Below are 20149 nucleotides of genomic sequence, written 5' to 3' on the forward strand. Positions count from 1 at the left end.
AAGGGGTACATGACGACTTTGAGGTTTCTTTTTTTTCACCCAGGAAGCCATAGGCCTGCTTAATGATAAAATATACAGTGTTACAGAGAATGTGATATACTGTTACAAGTAAGCGTTGTACGATACTGTACTTCTCATCGTGCGCGAAAACCTTATTTGCACTAGGGTACTCTTGTTAAAAGAGGTTGTTATTGACCACAAGGTAACTTAGTTCTGATAACTGAGTTGACAATGCAAATGATCTCCATAAAGGGTTTCTAAGGCTACCATTTCTAACGCCCCTCAACAGAGCTTTATTAATAACATCATTTTCATCGTCGCTCGACATAATTCCTGTGAATACGTTGACCCTCGTGCAAAAAATGGAAAGTAGCTTACAAATATATTTCTTACCTTCTGACTGACAAAATGTTTGTTGTACTTGATATTGTGTTTGGGTATGTTAAGAGTGGTGAACATAAACGCCACAGGCCTTCCTGTTCAGCTGTTCTACTTATTTGTAGTCATCAGATCACTGCTTTTGTGTTAACTGTGGGTGACTGGTTTTCTCTAAATAACATTGTAGAAGTATAATACTCAATGAAATACCTCAATAAGAGTCCTGCAAACAAAGCTACAAATGATGAGATGACATCAATAATTGTAGGAACCCAAACACAGTGAGACAAAGTCTCGAGGGAAATTTGAAACAAGCCTAGGACGTTATAATCAACCATTAATCGCGCCCATATACTGGTTACTTTACAAAAAACACTCTTTTTGTAGAGTCTAGTAAAATATTAAAAAGCTGGTCGCAACTGCGCATCCGCATCAGATAAGCACTCGTTTTTTACGAGCGGTCTCGCGTGATATGAGAATTAAGAGGAAGGTACGTTTTTAAAATAGATAAACCCCTTTCTGGCTTGCTGGTATTTCGGCTGATAATGTCCTTGGCTGAAAGACTGTCATAAAAACGTCACATTTTCCCTCGAAGCTTTGCTACTTGGCCAAATATTTTTTAAAATTTTTGGACAATATCTCAGCCGTGGACATTATCAGCCGATTTACCCGCCGCCCGAATAGGTTTATTTACTAATTAGTTGTATCTCAAAAACAAGCAGAATGTTAAGGCCGTCGGAAAAATCTTCAAACGGCCGTCAAAGGATACGGTCATTGTTCCAAACATTTAAACCACGAAAATACCGTATAAGGGGTCTTTCTTTTTCTATTAGATTAAAGTGAGGGTCTTAAATACCCCAGAGAATATCAATCGCTAAAAAAGTGGTGTCGTGCCATCGTTAATAAAACTATTTTAAGTGCTGTAATCATGGTTACAAAACAAAACATGTTTAATAAGCGATAAGACGGACGCGCTTTAGTTTTTCTTCCTAATCATACGTTCCAATTGTAGGTATTCATCAGTTATAATAATAATAATAAATAATGACAATCTTTAATGAGGAAACTTTTTCACTAAAAAGTGGTTTACAAAAAGGACCTCGAGTTCATGGTTTTGGTTTTTTATATTTTTGATAATTCAGTACAAGGTTTTTGAAAAGTGCCGGAAAGTCAAATTCTATAAAAAAGCCGCAAATGATTAGATGTGAATGATAATTGTTGGAACACAAACGCAGTAGAATTGACAATAGAAAACATAAATATTTCTAGTTTAAGATCGTGTTTGCCTAGAATCTTCTGCTTTTTTAGCGAGTGGCTTTCTCTCAGGCAACCAGGATGAAGAAATGATACAGCAAAACGAAACGAAACATGCGAAACCACCGAAATGACCAAAGCAAAACGATCGAAACAAAACGAACCTAGCGACCAAAACGAACGACCGATATGACCCAAAAATATACATAAAATAACACGGGGGCGGGTCTAGGGGAGGCCACATAAAGCACAGTAGTCTATGGTCAAAGGTAGGGACCATCTTTGAATCGTACGTCTTCGACGTCAGAATAGGGTAATTCTGTTTTCCAAATAAGTGAGAAGTTCTTCTCAGTGCCATCGCCTGAGATAAGATTTCTTGTCGTTCTCATCATATATTCCATGTAGAATTTTTGTGCTTCTCAGAACGAGTTTTATTGCGTGGGGAGCCCGCCAGTTCGAACGATATTTCAACCTTAACTGTCCTTAAAGTGTTCTGACTTCCGGTTCTCTGTTACAACTCTACTTCCGGTTATTATACTTTCAATTATCGGATGATACTCCCACATCACTTCTGACCATACTTTTTACGACTGGCATCCTATTTTATACAAACCCAAACACAAGAGCCAGCTCGTAGGCTAAACAGACGGCGGTAAGAGGTCTTACATCCTGAGAGACACCGCCGGTAATCGGCTTTCATTGAATCCGTGCTGACCCTTAAGAATGACTACCACTTAATTTCTCCTTACATTGTTACCCCTGAATCAAACATTAAGGTCATGAGAAAAAAAGAAATGACCAACAAATGAAGAAGCTCTTGATCGTTAGACAAATTCTCTCTGTCATCAGCTGAGAAAATGTATAGAGAACAGTATGGAGAATATGCATCCTGATGTTAGGGTGTAAAGGGTGAAACGAAGGTGAATCGTTTGAGCCTGCCACTAACAAATTTCTTGCTTTCACCAGAGACATGAATTTCAGAGCGTGGATGGTGGAAACCTACCTGCAGATTCCTCGGTACTTGGGACGTGCACCTAAAGATGTGGACAAACTCACGTTTAAATTCAAAACTTTACACGAGTTGGACGCCATAGCCGCAGAACGAGCTGAAGGAAAGGTCTCCGTTTCTTGATTTCGTTCCCCATCGCATTGAAATTGTGAAAAACAGAAAACTTTTATGTATCATAGATTTTAATCATTTATAAGTAACTAAAGCTGTAAGGAGTCCTCTTTCAGCCTGCAAAGATCACAATCGATCCAATAGGCCACTTTCGATACATCAAAATTCTAAAGTGGCTCCGAGGCTAGAATAAAACAAAACATATTTCACCTACTCATCCTTACATTTGTTATTTCTACAAACTCACTTTGTAACACAATCACCTGATTAGCCATATCTGCAAAATGGACCTTGTGCGTGACAATGTGTTCTTATGATTAAAATTGCAATATGTTTATCAATAGCAGTGCAAGGTATTTACTTTAACAAAAGCTAAGAAAATTCAAATAAAAGCAACATATGAAGCATTTTAGAATCATCGACATTACAGTGCTGCATTCCAGTGTACACTAGAGCTTGAAATATTTGTTTTTCTGATAGCGTTCTTTAGATTCAAATTATTGAGTAATTGTTTGGAGTTTCGTTATAGAAATCAAAGGGAACTAGAACTGAATTAGCGACTGGGTTTATTCTTCTGATCTTGACTTTAAAAAAACGAAGGCTGTGTGATTGCTTTGCGTTCCGTCAACTGAAAATACGAGTCAAAATTGTAAAGAATCAAAACTTGTAGAACCGAGATAGAAGGAGCGTAGGACGCCTGATGGCTATGATGATACAAGCCATTTAGATTCGAGGATAACTCTTGTGAATACCTCAGACCCGCCTAAACTTTTATGAAGGCAGGGTCTATTCAGCCGCTGCCCCCAGGCTATAGAATGTCTCACCCATAAACCTTAAATTGAGTCCATTAGTTTCTGTTTTTTGAGAACAAATTAAAGACGCATTTTTCCACAGCTACTGATGATGAACTGTCAATTTACAACTATGATCAGGAGCTTTTTGCATCTACTGCTATATAGATTAAGTTATTATTGCTATTATGATGATTATTATTATCGGTTAACTGGCCCATTCTACAGAATCAACTATTCCTATTTTGAAAAACACGCACAAAGAAGCAAGAAAAACCTGAACAATATTTCGCTAAGCTCCAATTTAAGAGTAATTATTACATGCTGAATAGACTTGATCGAGACACTCGTTTTTTTGGTTAATAAAAAGTTGGTACTGTATCACTGTTGTGCCATAAACATGACAGTTCAGAAATCCACTGGTCTTATTTTCATCTCGGTTCTCTTGAGGGAGTAATGATATCCTTTCCAGTCTTTCCAGTTCGCTTCATTAGCATAGGAGGAGTGATTGCCACGAAGATATAAACCATTGAGATTTGATTGGTGACAATTCTTGTACCACCAGGCTCCTTTGAACTTATTGGCACAGTTTTCACCTCCATGATCGTCATTATCTTGATCTTTAGTGGTGAATGGCATACGGCGATGCACAGCAAGAGAGTCACCCGAAGTTCCTAACAAAACGAGCAGCAATATGAGTGTTACGTTTCACCAACAGCGAGCCGTTCGTAATTCAAAAGAAATCATGAAATATCAGATAAGTATAATTTAACCATGATGAAATGGAGTAAAAGTATTTTATTAATATCTATGATTTATGTCAAAGATTCTTGAGATTAATCACTCAATATGATAATGCCAATAAATATGTTTACCGAGACACTCATCATAGTTGGATTAGTTCGTCAGGTTAACTGCGCATGATCCACCGGCGAATACATTTGGACTAATCAATGTCTGGTATTCACTGTTCAGGATTGCATATCGATGAGATTACTTTTTTTGTCTTCCAAAGCTATCAGTGTAAAATATGTTAAGCATATTTACATCACTCAGCACTCTTCTTCCCCCCTACCCCTCTTAAATGACTAGAATAGAAGCGACGAAATGACAGTTCTACCTGAATAAGAACCAAGGATCAGCTTGTACTTGTCTTTCTCACTCATAACACCAAACAAGTTATACTCGGCATATGCTGTGTTCCCTTCAAAGTCCTCCAAGTCCACATGCAACATGCTGTTATTATCTGAGGTCAGCCGGTGAATCTTGTCCAGTCCCAACCAAAACTCACTTTTCAGGTCACCAAAGCCATGTTTGTAGTCGTTCCAAATGCGGCAGAAATTCACCGAGCCGTCCAGTCTCTTCTGGAACACTGTCCAACCACCACCGGCTGTTGTTTGGTCACAGAATACATCAAAGGCAAGCAAATTATCAAGTTTAATGGTGTACACACCGTCAGTTGGTTTACCTGCGGACTTGTAGATTTCTGAGCAGTTTCTTTTGACTGAAAATCAGTAAAAACAAACAAAAAACAAAATAAAACAAAACGCCCACTTTAAATGGTTTGGATGTTGACTGGTTTTTGTTTGCTTCCTGACTACTGCTCTGGCTGATAAAACGTAATTCTGATCGAACATTAACTAGTACCATTTCCTTTTTCCTTAATATCTACCAGCTATATTCATGTAAAGTTACAGTAATAGGCTTTTCCTTTTTAACTCGTGAATTGCATGCATGCGCAAGAGCGAGTTGTAGATATGATGTGGAGAATGGCACTCGCTCGCCCGCTCGCTCGATTGGTCGATTCCTGTAAACTTTTTTTCAATTTTAGGCTTTTGAGTGCATTTGATAGTATTTGGCGAGTAATGAACAAACGAAATAGCGACCTTTGTTCCTAAGAATAGTGGTGGGGTGAAAAAGAAGCCAATGATAATCTTAAAAGAGTTTATTTTTTTTCGTTTAAGTTTCAACAAGCGGCGCCAGCGACTAGCACGCGTGCCAAGATTCACACTGAAATAATAGAACAACCTTCGTTTTTCATAAAATTGTAATTTACAATCCTTGAACTTGAAAACAATCCGAAGATTCATTAAAAATATCACTTACTCCGAAGCGGAGTTTACAGGTGTTCAAAAGCTTTTTCTGTTATTACTTCATTACAGTTAAAGAATTTGCCGTCGATTGTAAACATTTGTAAAGATCTCTGAAGATGTTAAGCGAAGGGGCAATCCAGGAAATTATAAGCAAACCGATGGAAGAGCATCCACATCAGCCAATTTTGCAAATTCTGCAATCCTACCCATCAAGTTTTTAACGATAAGTAGTCATCATGGCGACCGGTCGAGCACTGCCGAGCTCGCTGAAATATTTTGTGTTCTCGCTCATAGCGGCTTTAATGATACGGGAGAAAGTCGAAAAACAGCTCCTATACGGACCACCTCATTTGGGAAAAAACGAGGAAGGACAAGAACGTCTGGCCGCTTTAATACCACTGAAGATGAGCTTGAGCTTGAGAACTCGAGCGGGTTGCGGCAAAATGTATTTATCGTTCAGAATTCCATATAGAGCGAAGGATACGAGGACCCTACAGCTTAGCCGAATTTTCTTAGGTGGCGATGTACATACAAATCCAGGGCCTTCAAGTAAGAGAATGCCGAAAAACCCGTGTAAGGAGTGCGAGAAAACTGTTCGGTCAAACCAAGAGGCCTTGTTGTGTGTTCATTGTAACACTTGGTCGCATGTTAAATGTACATTGGACGTAATGAAACCCTGCATAAGGGAGTCCCCTGGGAGAGTAATCGTTGAGGAAAGGAAAAGGAATTCAAGTGGAGCCCTTATTGTTCATCTAAACATCAATAGTATACAAAATAAATTTGAAGAACTAAAAACATTGAACAATTCCCTTAGAGCACATATTATAGTAATATCTGAAACAAAAGTGGATACTTCCTATCCCAACAGTCAATTTAACCTCCCAGGATACCACATGTATAGAAAAGACAGAAAAAAGGGTGGAGGCGGACTGTTAGCATACTTCTCTTCAGCTCTGCCTTCTAAGAAGCGGGCCCTGCCAAAGACCTACAAGACCCTCGAGGCAATTGCTGTCGAGGTGAAGATAGGAAGCAATGATTTGTTAGTTCTGTCAATCTACAGGCCCCCAAAACAGAAAAGGAAGGGAAACGAGTCCAGCCTCCAGGATCTTAAAAGTGTTGAGGAGGAACTTAACCACATCTGTCAGTGGGCGTGTTTCCAAAAGCAGTCTGTCATCATTTTAGGTGACCTTAATCTGGACAGATTGAGATTGGATCGTGCTGCGGGGAAACTTCTGAAGGACCTGGAAGAAGTCAATAATCTACAGTGCATGATAACTGAACCCACTCGAGTTACAGCTCACTCGGAGTCACTTTTGGATGTTATTCTAACCAACAATCCTGAACTGTTCAAGAAATGTGGGGTTTATCAGCCAGAAATGAGTGACCACCATATGGTGTTTGGAGAAATGATGGAGAAAGTCCCCAAACACAAGTGAGGCGTGAGTGGCCCAGTGGTCAGAGCGCTGGACTCTGGGTCGGACGGCCCGGGTTCGAGTCCTGGATGGGGCACTACGTTGTGGCCTTAAGCAAGTCGCTTCACTCACCTCGCTTCGTCTTCTCGGATAAGACGTTAAGCCGGAGGTCCCGTCTCCTGCAGGGTTTGGGGTAGGAGACGTTAATTTCCCACGCACGAGATTACTGTGTGATGGATGTCCTCCTCTGGGTTGGGTTGGGTGGATTTTAGTGTTGTAATGCGCACTCGATCATATTATCGCATGTTAGACTGCGCAATATAAGAAATAAACATTATTTATTATTATTATTATTATTATTATTATTATTATTATTATTAACACAAGACTCGCACTACCACTTTCCGGCAGACAAAAAGTACTGATTTCGAACAGCTTAACCGGGACTTGGAGGCTGCCCCCTGGCATGTAGGAGAGATTTTTTGTAATGTGGACGATCAATATGATTATTGGAAGGGACTGTTGTGGATCAACACGCACCCACTAAAAAGAAACGAGTCAGGGAGAAAGATATACCCTATATGACACCAGAATGGAAGCAAGCCATTAGAGATAAGAGAAAATTTGCAGTTCAATTTGCAAAGGATCGCTCTCTTGAAAACTTTGAGCTCAAACGAAAATACAGGAACATTGCAACAAGGGAACGTAGAAAGGCAATAAAGGCCTACTGGTATAGAAAATCGGAAGAGCTGAAATCTAAGCCAAGCAAGTTTTTTAACACATTCAGGCCATTCATCAGTACAAAGACAAAAGACACCAATGCTATATGTTTGAAATCTGAAGATGGCGAGGTCGAGAAAGACCAAACTGTTGTGGCTGAACTCCTAGCAAGCCATTTTAATACGGTGGCAGCGAATATAGGAGGCAACCATATCACCAGCCTAACTGAGAATGATCATAGGAACCACAGTAGTGTCAAGGCTATTGAAAGCGGTTACAAGGGGAATAAATTTGATTTCTGTGTGCTCTTAAAAATGTCGATGTACGAAAGTCGTATGGGTGGGATGTGACAGCACCACCAAAACTCTTTAAGGGAGTGGCTGAAGGAATTGCACCATCCCTGACTAGACTTTACAATAACTGTATTGACTTAGGCGAGTGGCCATCTGAATGGAAGAAAGGCGAATGGACCCCTGTATTTAAAAAGGGAGACAGACAAGACGAAATGAACTATCGTCCAATCACTTCACTTATATGTGTGGACAAGATTTTTGAACACTTACTCAGAAAACAAGTGACCAGACATTATGACCCTGCTCTGTACCACAGGATGACAGCTTATAGAAAACAACACAGCTGTGAGACAACCCTGCTGATGTTGATTGAAGACTGAAGGTCTGCAGTGGACAGAAAAGAGCTGGTAACAATATTATCTGCTGACATGAGTAAAGCATTTGACTCGTTAAGCTATTCACTCACTCTAAAAAAGCTGGATGCCAACGCTTTTAATAGCAGTTCACTTGAACTGATTAGATCATTTTTTGATAGCAGGCTAAACAGAGTAAAAATAAATGGCCACACTTGTGAATGGAGAATTATGGAACGTGGTTGTCCTCAGGGATCGCCCTGCGTGCGGTCTTCAAAACAACAACAGAGACATATGAGGAACTTCTTAAGCGTGCTAAGTTACCTACGCTTCATAATAGACGCTTACAGGACATAGCAATACTAATGTATAAAGTAAAGAACGATCTAGTACCTAGCTACATATCTGAGATATTTACTCGAAAGGGTACTCGATATAACCTTAGGAATAGTGACTTTGAAATACCACGATTTAATACTATACGCTATGGTAAACACACACTTAGGTATCAAGGACCATATATCTGGTCCAAATTAGAAAATGGTATGCGTGAACTACCAAGCCTTAGCATCTTTAAAACTATAATCCGTAGAGTTGACCTGGCCTAGTGGAAGACAGTGGCAACTGCTGCAATCTTTGCAGCACGTGATTTCTTTAATTATCTGCATTGTACAAGTATTTTTATGTTATCTGAACATTGTTAATATTTCTAAATATTTGTAAATTTTAATGCATACTTTATCAGCTATATTGTTACTTATTATGATACTGTACATAGTTTTTTATTAATTTTGTAATAGTAGGTGTACCCAATTAGCTCTATGAGCTAAATACATTGACACGGTAATAAAGATTTTATTATTATTATTATTATTATTATTTGATTAGCGCTCGCTTAACATTTTAATGGCAAACTCTTTCGTAAAAATTTGGCTTCTGCTATTTCATGCATATTTGAGTTTTGACAGCTTACGCTATTCAAACCTGTATGCACATTTCAGAACCAAACTACAGGATGCTATTTGGAGTAACCGGCAATAACAGCACACACTGAAATACACCTTGATAGTTTAAGATAGAGAGAGATCGCCTCTTAATTTTCGCTATAATTCCGGTCTGCCCTCGGATTATTTCCGTCGAAAAGAAACAAAGCCAGTGGAAGAGAGCCAGCTCAATTACACGAAAGAAAATCACTGTTTTTGGAGAGTCTAGTAAACTATTAAAAAGCTGGTTGTATCTACGCATCCGCATCAGATAAGCACTTGTTTTTTACGAGCGTCTTCGGGTGATATCAAAATTAATAGGTGGGCACGTTATAAAATAAATAAATCCCTTTCTAGCTTGCTGGTACTTCGGCTGATAATGTCCTTGGCTGAAAGATTGTCCTCAAAACTTTACATTTTCCCTCGAAGCTTCGCTTCTCGGACATTATTGGCCTATTTACCAGCAGCCCCGATGGGCTTATTTACTACTTAGTTGTATCTCAAACAAGCAGAATGTTTAAGCCGTCCGAAAAATCTTCAAACGATTACAATTATATACAAATCGGCTATCAAAGGATATGCTCATTGTTCCAAACATTTAAACCACGAAAATACCGTATAAGGGTCTTTCTTTTTCTTTTATATTAAAGTGAGGGTCTTAAATACCCCAGAAAATATCGGTGGCTAAAAATTGTGTCGCTATAACCATCGTTAATAAACAATAATAATAATCGTTAATAAAACTTACAGTAATGTTATTGGCAGCATTGACGCCGTTCTGCTAATGAGCTTATTTCATTCCTTGAAGAACGAGGTGGAATTTCTCCGTCTTTTCCTTATTAAATATTTATCTTTGTGGGCGAGTTACCCGCATATAAATTGGAGAAAAATGGATCATTTTGATAGAAGTCGTCTGCACTGGCGTTCGTAAAATTTTTTATTCTACTCTAACAATTTTATCTTTCAAAAAACCAGAAGTGTTTATGTACTGTAACTATGGCTACAAAATAAAACCGTCGCTTATGTGGCTGTTCAAATTTAGGTTAGTTTTACAGCTCACAAGTTTTGTCTTTTTATGACCTTGGCAAGTTTTGACTTCGTCATCCAACAAATAAAAGTCACTGAAGAACCGTTGCGTAAGGAGCCCTTGAAAAACGTGGAAAAGTCAAACTCTTTCACAAAATTGCAAATAACTTAGCTTGGTAAGAGGACGATCAAAATCACAATGCGTGAGCAATTGTTTGAGTGAAATATGTAATGTCTAATTAACTACATATAGTTGCATCTTTAAACACAGAGTTGAGAGAAACAAAATAAGAATACCTTTTGATTATTTTCTGTTCGAATATACTCATTCTTACATTTTGTATTTTAACGAAGTAATGTAGCATAATGCACTAAATGAGCCCTTTCGTCTACGAAAGTAACGTTTAGTATTCGTGAATAACAGAGTGATACGTAATCGTAGGTATATAATACGCGCAAATTATAGAACATTGATTGCAAGTGAGGGGAAGTCTTCGAATGCTACAGAGCCTTGGGGGGATAGACAAATTCATAATCCTTTGATCCCCCCTTCCGTGATAAATGATGACGAGCCTTTACTCTTCTTAAAGTCTTCTTGAAAGAATAACAGCTGTGTACTAAATTTTTTGGTGTTTCGTGAAGCTGGTGAAAATATGAGACAAATCTTTTAAAGACTAAAATTTTATTTTTCAAGATTATAATCTTGGATTAACTTTTACAAAACTTCTCTCCACCCACTCTTGGCCCAAGATCAGCTCTAGCCCTTTGTCCTCTAAGCTGCATTATTCAACTGATTCATGTGGTAAAATATGAGTGTTCGTGCACAGCCAAACTATGTCAGTCTCTGTGGAAGATGTCACAGCCTTATGGTCGCTATAGGAGCAGATGGATTAATGGAACATCACTGCTCCCTGGTTACATTTGATGTCACAACCCACTTTATTCCACAGATCTAAGCAAAGCTCTTTTTATCACAGAACTGAGCTCCTCAAGGAAATCATAAATGTTGTGATGTCAAATCTAAGAAGGCTTGCAGAGAAACCCATTGCAGTTCACAGGTAAAGATTAATAGATAAGACTTCTACAACTAGAAGTAAATCACTTTACTCAAGTGATTATCTATTTTTATTTTATTCAGCATCAGGCTATAAGGATCAGCTGCCCTCAACATGTGCTCTGTGGCCAGTGGTGAGGCAGGGCTGTATTGTGAATGTGGTATCCATGAAATTTAAATAATTAATAAAAAGAAGTAAATGGTGTCTCATGAGCAAGATTGTGTCTTTGGGTAAAAATTAAAATGATTAAAATTCAGTGAGCAAGTGAGAAGAAAATTTGGATTTTTGTTTGAAATATCAGAGCCATTTTTTTAAAGTCAGAAATTCAGTCAGTTTTATGTACTTATATTAATCAATCATATTATTATTTTTAAGGATGCAGCTTTGGAAGAGTTGTATGCATTTAATGTTCTTGAATTTATGTGCTTGCATACAGCGACACTGTAACTTACATCACTACAAAATACTTTAACAAAGTTGACAATACAAAACAAATTGGTGACTAAATCAAATTTATTACCTTTTAACTCCTGATTTGTTACTTTTCCGTATGTAGTTAATGCACCCCTTGCTTCTCTGGTTCTTTAGTTACTCCCCCTGCCCCTAACATCCTGCTACCTTTGTTACCACTGCTCCATTCCCCAAGTGTCTAAAATCAGAGAAGGTGTCCGAAATAAGATGAGAGAGTTGGAAAATTGGATGGAGACGTCTGATGCACAGCTTAAAGTATCAAAGGAAAAAATAATTTTTTCGGCAAGATGCCACCTTTTCCCCTGAGATCAGGCATTGCATGAGAACTTCAAATAATGCATGCATGAAGAGAAAAACTTGGTTTTAATCGGCAATGCAAGCACAAAAGCCATCGTTAACCCAAGCATAACAACTCTTATTTTACTATGAAGACAGCTTCAACACGCTCATAAACACAAGCATAAGCATTTTTTTTCTCTTTTCTTGTACTTGCATTAAGGTGAATCAAGAGCTGTTACGCTTGTATCTGTACTTAAGTCAGCAGTGAAAATCAGTCCTAACCCTTTCACTCCCAGGATCTGATCGTTAATTTTCCTGGCAAGAAGGGCTTGGTCTGAGCAATATAGACAAGTAGCTCACAGAGATATTAAATTAAAAATTTATGGAAATATCAAGTTTTAGAACTAACACAATGTGTCGCATTTTCCTCCGGAGTTAACCACGGTGATATTTATAAGATTATGGTTTTCCGATTTAGAACGCATCCTGCAAGAAATGCTCTCGACAAAATTACTCGATTAGGTGGACAGAAGCAAAAGTACTGTCAAAACTTGAAGAACCGAGATAGGAGGAGCATGAGAAGCGTGATGGCCATGATAATACAAGCCATTGCGATTCAAGGATGACTCTTCTGAATACCGCAGATCCACCTGGAATTTTATGAAGACAGGGTCTTTTCAGCCTCCGCTCCCAGGCTGTAGAATGTCTCACCCATAAACCTTAAATTGAGCCCCTTACTTTCTGTTTTCTGAGAAAATATTAAAGACGCATTTTTTCAGAGCTACTTATGATTAACTGTCAATTTCTAACTATGAGAAGGAGCTTTTTGTATGTACCGCTATATAGATTAATTACGCTATTATTACTATTATGACTCTTAGTAATATCGGTTAACTGGCTGATTCTACAGAATCAACTATTCCTATATTGAAAAAACTCGCACAAAGAAGATTAAGCAAGAAAGACGTGAACAACATTTCGCTAAGCTCCTATTTTAGAGTGACTATTACATGCTGAGTAGACTTGAACAAGACACTCGTTTCCTTTGTTAAGTTGGTACTGTATCATTGTTGTGCCATAAATATGACGGTTCAGAAATCCACTGGTCTTATTTTCATCTCGGTTCTCTTTAGAGAGTAATGTTGTCCTTTCCAGTGTTTCCAGTTCACTCCATTAGCAAAGGAGGAGTGCTGGCCACGAAGATATAAACCATTGAGATTCGAGCGGTGACACCTCTCGTACCACCAGGCTCCTTCGTACTTAATGGCGCAGTTGTAATCTCCATGATGGTCATTATCTTGATCTTTAGTGGTGAATGGCATACCGCGATGCACAGCAAGGGAGTCACCAGAATTTCCTGAAAAAACGAGCCGCACGATGAGTATTACGTTTGACCGACAATGAGCAGTTTCTAATTCAAAAGAAACCTTGAAATATCAGATAAGTATAATTTAACAAAAATGATATGGAGTAAAAGTATTTTTAGTAATATCTGTGATTCATGTCGAAGATTCTAGGAATTGAATCACTCAATCTGATAATGCCAATAAATATGTTTGCCGAGGCACTCATCAGAGTTGGATAAGTTGGTCAGGTTAGCTGCATATGATCCACCGGAAAATACCTTTGGACTAATCAACGTCCGGCGTGTGTTGTTCGGGATTGCATATCAATGAGCTGAGATGACTTTTTTTGTCTTCCAAAGCTACTGATGTAAAAGATTTTAAGCATATTTACATTACTCAGCACTCTCCTCCCCACCCCCCTCCCCCTCTTAGAATGACTAGGATAGAAGCGACGAAATGACTGTTTTACCTGAATAAGAACCAAGGATCAGCTTGTACTTGTCTTTCTCACTCATAACACCAAACATGTTATACTCAGCATATCGAGTATTTCCTTCAAAGTCCTCCAAGTCCACGCGCAGCATGCCGATATTATCTGAGGTCAGCCGGTGAATCTTGTCCAGTCCCAACCAAAATTCACTTTCCAGGTCACCGAAGCCATGTTTGTAGTCGTTCCAGTAGCGGTAGAAATCAACCGAGCCGTTCAGTCTTTTCTGGAACACTGTCCACCCTCCACCGGCTGTTGCTTGGTCACAGAATACATCAAAGGCAGACAAATTATCAGGTTTAATGGTGTACACACCGTCAGTTGGTTTCTGCGCAGTTTCTCTTGACTGAAAATCAGTAAAAACAAACAAAAAACAATATAAAACAAAACGCCCACTTTAAATGGTTTGGATGTTGAGTGCATTTTGTTTGCGTTCCTGACTGTTACTCTGGGTGATAAAACTTGATTTTGAACATTAACTAGAACCATTTCTTTTTCCTTAATATCTACCAGCTATATTAATTACATTAATACGCTTTTCCATTTTTAGCTTTCTTCTTGAAGGCAAGTCTGGGACTTTAGCTTTAACTCCTCGCGTACCACTCGAGAGAATGGCCCAAGCAATCCAGTCATTTCACCTTTACTGATTTGACAAGTTTCTCCACCGAATCTTTCCCGACAGACACAACGAAAACCCAGCTTGACAGGTGCCACTGTTTAAGCATGGGCTGCTGTTGCATGGATTCTGTTGACAAAACAAAATAAACTTTTGTGCAGATCTTCCTTATGTAAAGGATGAGATCACTTTAGCCTAAGAAAATGAAACAATCTGTTCTACCATCTTAGTTTCGTAAGAATGTGAAATGTTACCTCAATTGAAAGATATGTGTAACCCGGATTGTTCACGAGAAAAATTGGGGCATGGTTTTCCTCCGTGGCGTTATTCAACTCGCATTTTTGGTTTCCTCCTACAACAGGTCCAACATTGATGGACACACAACTAGGCTCCATCAAACACATTACTCTGCAGCTCCCTTCGTTTGGCACCTCTGCACTTTTGATCGCATGACTTTTCATGGCCATATTCGGTATTGGGTCCTTGAATTTGATGTGTCGACTATCGTCGTCTGTGGTAGGCAAAACAAATACATCATTTAGTTTTCACTCGCTCGAGATAATTCAGTTCTTATTTTCACTGACGAAAAAAGCACATTAAACCTCTTTATTTCAAAACTTTACTTCATGACAACCCTGAATAACTTTCCCTAAAGGCGATTCTTATCCCTTGAAAATTCAACGTAACTGGGAGGCTTTCATTACCAAAAATTTTAATATTTGATTGTGAATTAATGAGCGGAAAGAAAATATGACAAAACATATCAAGAATAAAAGCTCACCACAGACACATCAACGGCTCACAATGATGAATAGGGACTAAAGATTCACAAATATCGTGGTGTGGTAATGATCGCTATGAAAATATTCTTGATATTGGTAGAAAAGGTTGTGGTTATTCATCGTGGTGAATAACAATAAAAGCTAAGTTTTTCGTTTGTCTCACGATGTAGTCCCGTGTGACGTAGATTGCGGCGTTTCGACTGCATACTGCTGATACTCTTCAGGTGATGAGGTCAACTGGTCGTGCGTGATCTTATAAAGCATGATGCTCTGCTGTGATTACTTGTTTTTTCAACAGCTTTGATTAGTGCATTTCGATCCTTGCCGTTCACTCAGTGATTCGCTTCCTTTGCAGATCCGCTGTCGCACGGCTCTCCTGTTGTTGTATTTTTTAATCGCGGGCATCCATGCTTCTGGTTTTCCGGTCTTGGTAAGTTTCTGCAAGAAAGAAAAGGGATAATGGCGTGCTCGTTAAGGTACTGAACAATACCGCCTTAAGTGCCTTAACGAGCGCCCCAAATGTCTCGTAACAAAACCCTCCGTCATCTCCGAGGAGAAAAAACATCTGTTATCTGTTCTGGTTTCTGATGGTTATCCTTTTTCTTTCTTGTAGAAACTTACCAAGACGGGAAAACCAAACAACAGTGCCGAACGCGCTAACGAGTTCAAAGCTACTGCGGTTTTACCTTATGTCAAAGGTCTGTCCGAACAGCTTCGCCGCTGCCTACGACAACAAGGCGTACATGCTGAGACTACGCTAAGATCTCAGTCAGTACGACCAAAAGACGCTGTCGACCCGGCTAAACAAGATGGCGTAGTTTACAGGATTCCCTGTGAATGCGGCAAGGTGTACATCGCAGAGACTGGAAGACCTATGCAAGACAGAATTAACGAGCACGATCGAAACATTCGACTCGCCCGTACCGAGACCTCCGACGTTTCAGAGCATGCCCACAACAACGGACCGGACACAAGCCACTCTGGAACGAAGTAAAGTTTATTGATCGTGACCCTTATTACTACACGCGCAGGGTCAAAGAGGCAATTCATATAAGACTTCACCCTAACAACATTAACAGGGAGAGTGGAATAGAAATTTCAGAAGCGTGGATGCCCATGATCAAAAAAACAACAACAGGAGAGCCGTGCGACAACCGAGGGAGCAAATCATTGAGAGAACAGCAAGGATCGAAATGCACCAATCAGAGCTGTTGAAAAAACAACTAATCACAGCAGAGCGTCACGCTTTATAAGATTACGCATGACCAGGTCGACCTCATCGCACCAAACGATTTTTCGAACCAAACGAAAAACTTAGTTGTTATTGTTATTCACCACGATGAATAACCACAACCTTTTCTACCTATATCAAGAATATTTTCATAGCGATCATTACCACACCACGATATCTGTGAATCGTTTGTTCTAATTCATCATTGTGAGCCGTTGATGTGTCTGTGGTGAGGTCTTTTTGAAATTTGACCTTTTTTGTATCTTCTTTTCCATAATAGAAGACATTTTGAGCTAGAAAATTTTATTGTCTGCTCATAGATTATTTCCTTTGATCAGCAGGTAGCATGTGTAGTTCGTGTAATGGTTTTGAGGAAACGACACCAGAAAGATGAGACACAACAAATTTAAAAAGGGATTTATACTCACCGGTGCAACAGAAACATGGTGGGAGAATAATTCCGAGGAAAATATAGAGAATACTAATGATCGGTTGAAGAGAAAACTTGAACTGCATCGCTATAAATAAATAATTGTAAATTCAAGATAATAAATATGATAGTAAGTGTCCCAAAATATAAATCTTCCTATTTTCCTGTAAATTTGAATGTTAACAAATGTTAGGCAGGTGCTCGGCATTATTTACCAGCTTTTTCTATTTAAAGGAACCTTTAATTGATACATTTCGAAGGCAAATGCTTCGTTCAGTTATGTTATTGGTCTAAAACACGTTGTTATGCTAACAGGCTTGTGTCGTCCCTTTCCCTAAAAAAGGCTAGTATGAATTTCTTCATATAAAATATTCATTTTCGAAGGTGAGTTAACAGCTGCAAAAGGCGCAGGAAGAGGATAATAATAGACTGTTGTTTTTTGTCTGCATTGGGGAATTTTTAAATTCTTACTCTATCTTGTAAATTTCATCTTATTCTGATAAGCCATGATATTTTATAAAGCTTCGGAGAAGAACAAAATAGAGCACATCACCCTTATCGGAGGTGACAGGAGTTTATCAATATGTTTATTTTTAACCTGTTTAACATTGAAATTGCGGCAATTAAGTTAAGAGCAAGAAACAAATTTTTGCAGACTTGCTACCGCCAAGGTGTTAGATCACTTCTGAAATACAGACCTTTAACAATTTATCCTTATAACTTTCGGCATTTGAGTTAGGAGCAAGAAACAAATTTTTGCAGACTTGCTACCGCCAAGGTGTTAGATCACTTCTGAAATACAAACCTTTAACAATTTATCCTTATAACTTGCGGCATTAGAGTTAGGAGCAATAAGATCACTTCTGAAATACAAAATTTTGACAATCTATCCTTTTTTGTCTTAAAATACTCTTCAGTACGATAGAACAGCATTGCACGTTATTAACATGAAAATTAACTTTGTAGCAACTTTAAATTGAACAATGTATGTAAAGTACAGAGGCCTAAGTTTTTTATGTCTCGTTTTGCTCATGGTAGTTAACATTAAGCATCACACGATTTGATCATAGTTAGACTGGTCACAAGCACTCTATGACTTTCGGATGATATTTGATAGATAAGTAGTTCACAGAGATATTTCTTACCTTCTGAGTGAAAGTAGAAAAGTACCCCACAAATATTTTTCTTACCTTCTGACTGACAAAATGTTTGTCGTACTTGATATTGTGTATGTGTGTGTCAGGTTAGAAGTGAAAGTCCTGTCTTGTTATCCTCTAGAGAAGTGTTTGAAGTGCTGTAACTATGGTTACAAAACAGAACGGTTTAATGAGTGGTGAAAATAAACGCCATAGGTCTTCTTCCTGTTCAGCTGTTCTACTTATTTGTAGTCATCAGATCACTGCTTTTGTGGGCGATTGGTTTTCTCTAGGTAACATTGGACGAGTATAATAGTCCATGAAATAGCCCAATAAAAGTCCAGTAGAAGAGGTTTGAAAAAGTCAGCAAGACTAACTCTTAAATAGAGCTGCAAATGATGAAATGTGATCAGTAATTGTAGGAACCCAAACACGGTGACACAAAGTCTCGAGCGAAATTTGAAACAAGCCTATAACGTGATAATCAACCCATTTATTTTCGCACCATTATATTGGCTACTTTACGTAACTTGGTGCAAAATCACCGGACAATTACCGCGCTATAACCCCGGTCTTTCCTCGGATTATTTCCGTCGAAAAGAAACAAAGCCAGTGAAAGAAAGCCAGCTCAATTATCTTACACAGAAGAAAAACACTCTTTTTAGAGAGTCCAGTAAAATATTAAAAAGTTGTCGCAACCGCATCCGCATCAGATAAGCACTTTTTTTATGCAAGCGGTTTCGCGTGATGTGAAAATTAATAGGGGGGTTGGTTAAAAAATAAATAAACCCCTTTCGGACTTGCTGGTATTACGGCTGATAATGTCCTTGGCTGAAAGATTGTCCTCAAAACTTCACATTTTCTCTCGAAGCTTTGCTTCTCGACCAAATATTCTAATTTTTGGACAATGTATCGGCCGTGAACATTATTAACCGATTTACAAGCCGCCCGTAGGGGTTTATTTACTATTTAAGAGCGACGGTCAGGAAATATCGACCATTGAGTGGCAAGAGTTGAAAAATGAATTTCGCTTATTTTCTGACTATAAAAAGCTACTAAAAATAGAAGAAATTTATTGTATTTCTTTTTCTTCCGGAGCGCTTTAATTCTGAGAAAACTGAGAAAAACGAATTTGACCCGCGACGATCCCGAAAGGTCCCGCAAGCAAATGTGAAATTGATATTTTAAACTGACTTTTGGTCTTCAAGGAAAAACGATTCAAAGGATCATGACACCGAATTTTGATAGAGTGAGTGCCGTACTTTCCCAGAAACTACATGACTTATCTTTATTTTTGTTCATAAATAGCAAACAAAGCGCAGGAAAGTGCTATATTTTCAAACGTGAAAAATCCCGCAAATACCTCCTTAATTCAAATGTTTTTTTCACTATGTGGTATAATTCAGATTTTCCTTTTAACTATGTCATTAGAGGGATTTAAGGTTGTCCTCTATAATATGTTAGAATCAGCACGGGTTTCCTTTACAGCGCCTCACGCGAAGGTTTTGAAATGACAGTAATTTATTCAAATGTTTTACAACGACTGAGTAAACAATTCTTGTTGCGTGACCGTAACGTCAAGCCAAGTTTTTACACAGCAGGCCGGAATATACACGAAAGCGTACTGAAAACGATTCTAGTGTGAGCTTTTCGTCCTTTTATATTGAAAAAAAGGCAATCGGCCGAAGAGGGGTTATTTTTTATCATTGTTAAGGTGAAAGTTTTCCTTTTCAGTGTAAGATGTTTTCCCTGATAAATATCAGGATGTAATTTGATTAGCTATCGGCTAACCTGTTTAACTTTTATACTTGTTTTTTTTTCGCTTCCTTTGGTTTCAGAAGAATCGGAACAGCAAGAAAAAAATCATAAATGCTTTTTAAATTGATATTTTCT

At 38.5% G+C, this 20149-nt stretch overlaps 2 protein-coding genes and 2 pseudogenes across 2 annotated transcripts in view; 2 read left to right on the forward strand and 2 right to left on the reverse strand.

Moving 5' to 3' along the window:
• LOC113677429 (putative tRNA N6-adenosine threonylcarbamoyltransferase) overlaps positions 1 to 20149 on the forward strand; it is a 272358-nt gene that overhangs the window by 170004 nt on the left and 82205 nt on the right. The gene's annotated exons all lie outside the window — the stretch shown is intronic.
• On the reverse strand, positions 3952 to 5846 carry LOC149047941 (fibrinogen C domain-containing protein 1 pseudogene; annotated as a pseudogene).
• LOC149047942 (uncharacterized) lies at positions 5873 to 7633 on the forward strand (annotated as a pseudogene).
• Positions 11999 to 14401, reverse strand: LOC149047943 (ficolin-2-like). Its single transcript, XM_089199978.1, has 2 exons — positions 14044 to 14401; positions 11999 to 13585 (listed from the first exon to the last, which is right to left on the reverse strand). Exons 1-2 carry the CDS (start codon positions 14156 to 14158, stop codon positions 13320 to 13322), a joined length of 381 nt encoding a protein of 126 aa, XP_089056104.1. The 5' UTR covers positions 14159 to 14401; the 3' UTR covers positions 11999 to 13319.

Source organism: Pocillopora damicornis, chromosome 3 (genome assembly GCF_964200805.1).
Source record: "Pocillopora damicornis chromosome 3, jaPocDami1.2, whole genome shotgun sequence".
NCBI lineage: Eukaryota > Metazoa > Cnidaria > Anthozoa > Scleractinia > Pocilloporidae > Pocillopora > Pocillopora damicornis.

Coding starts and splice junctions, on each gene's coding strand:
- LOC149047943 (XM_089199978.1), bottom strand. CDS start 14,158: ATGCTGCGCGTGGACTTGGAGGACTTTGAAGGAAATACTCGATATGCT. Junction 13,586..14,043: donor GATCCTTGGTTCTTATTCAG/GTAAAACAGTCA, acceptor TCGTTTTTTCAG/GAAATTCTGGTGACTCCCTT.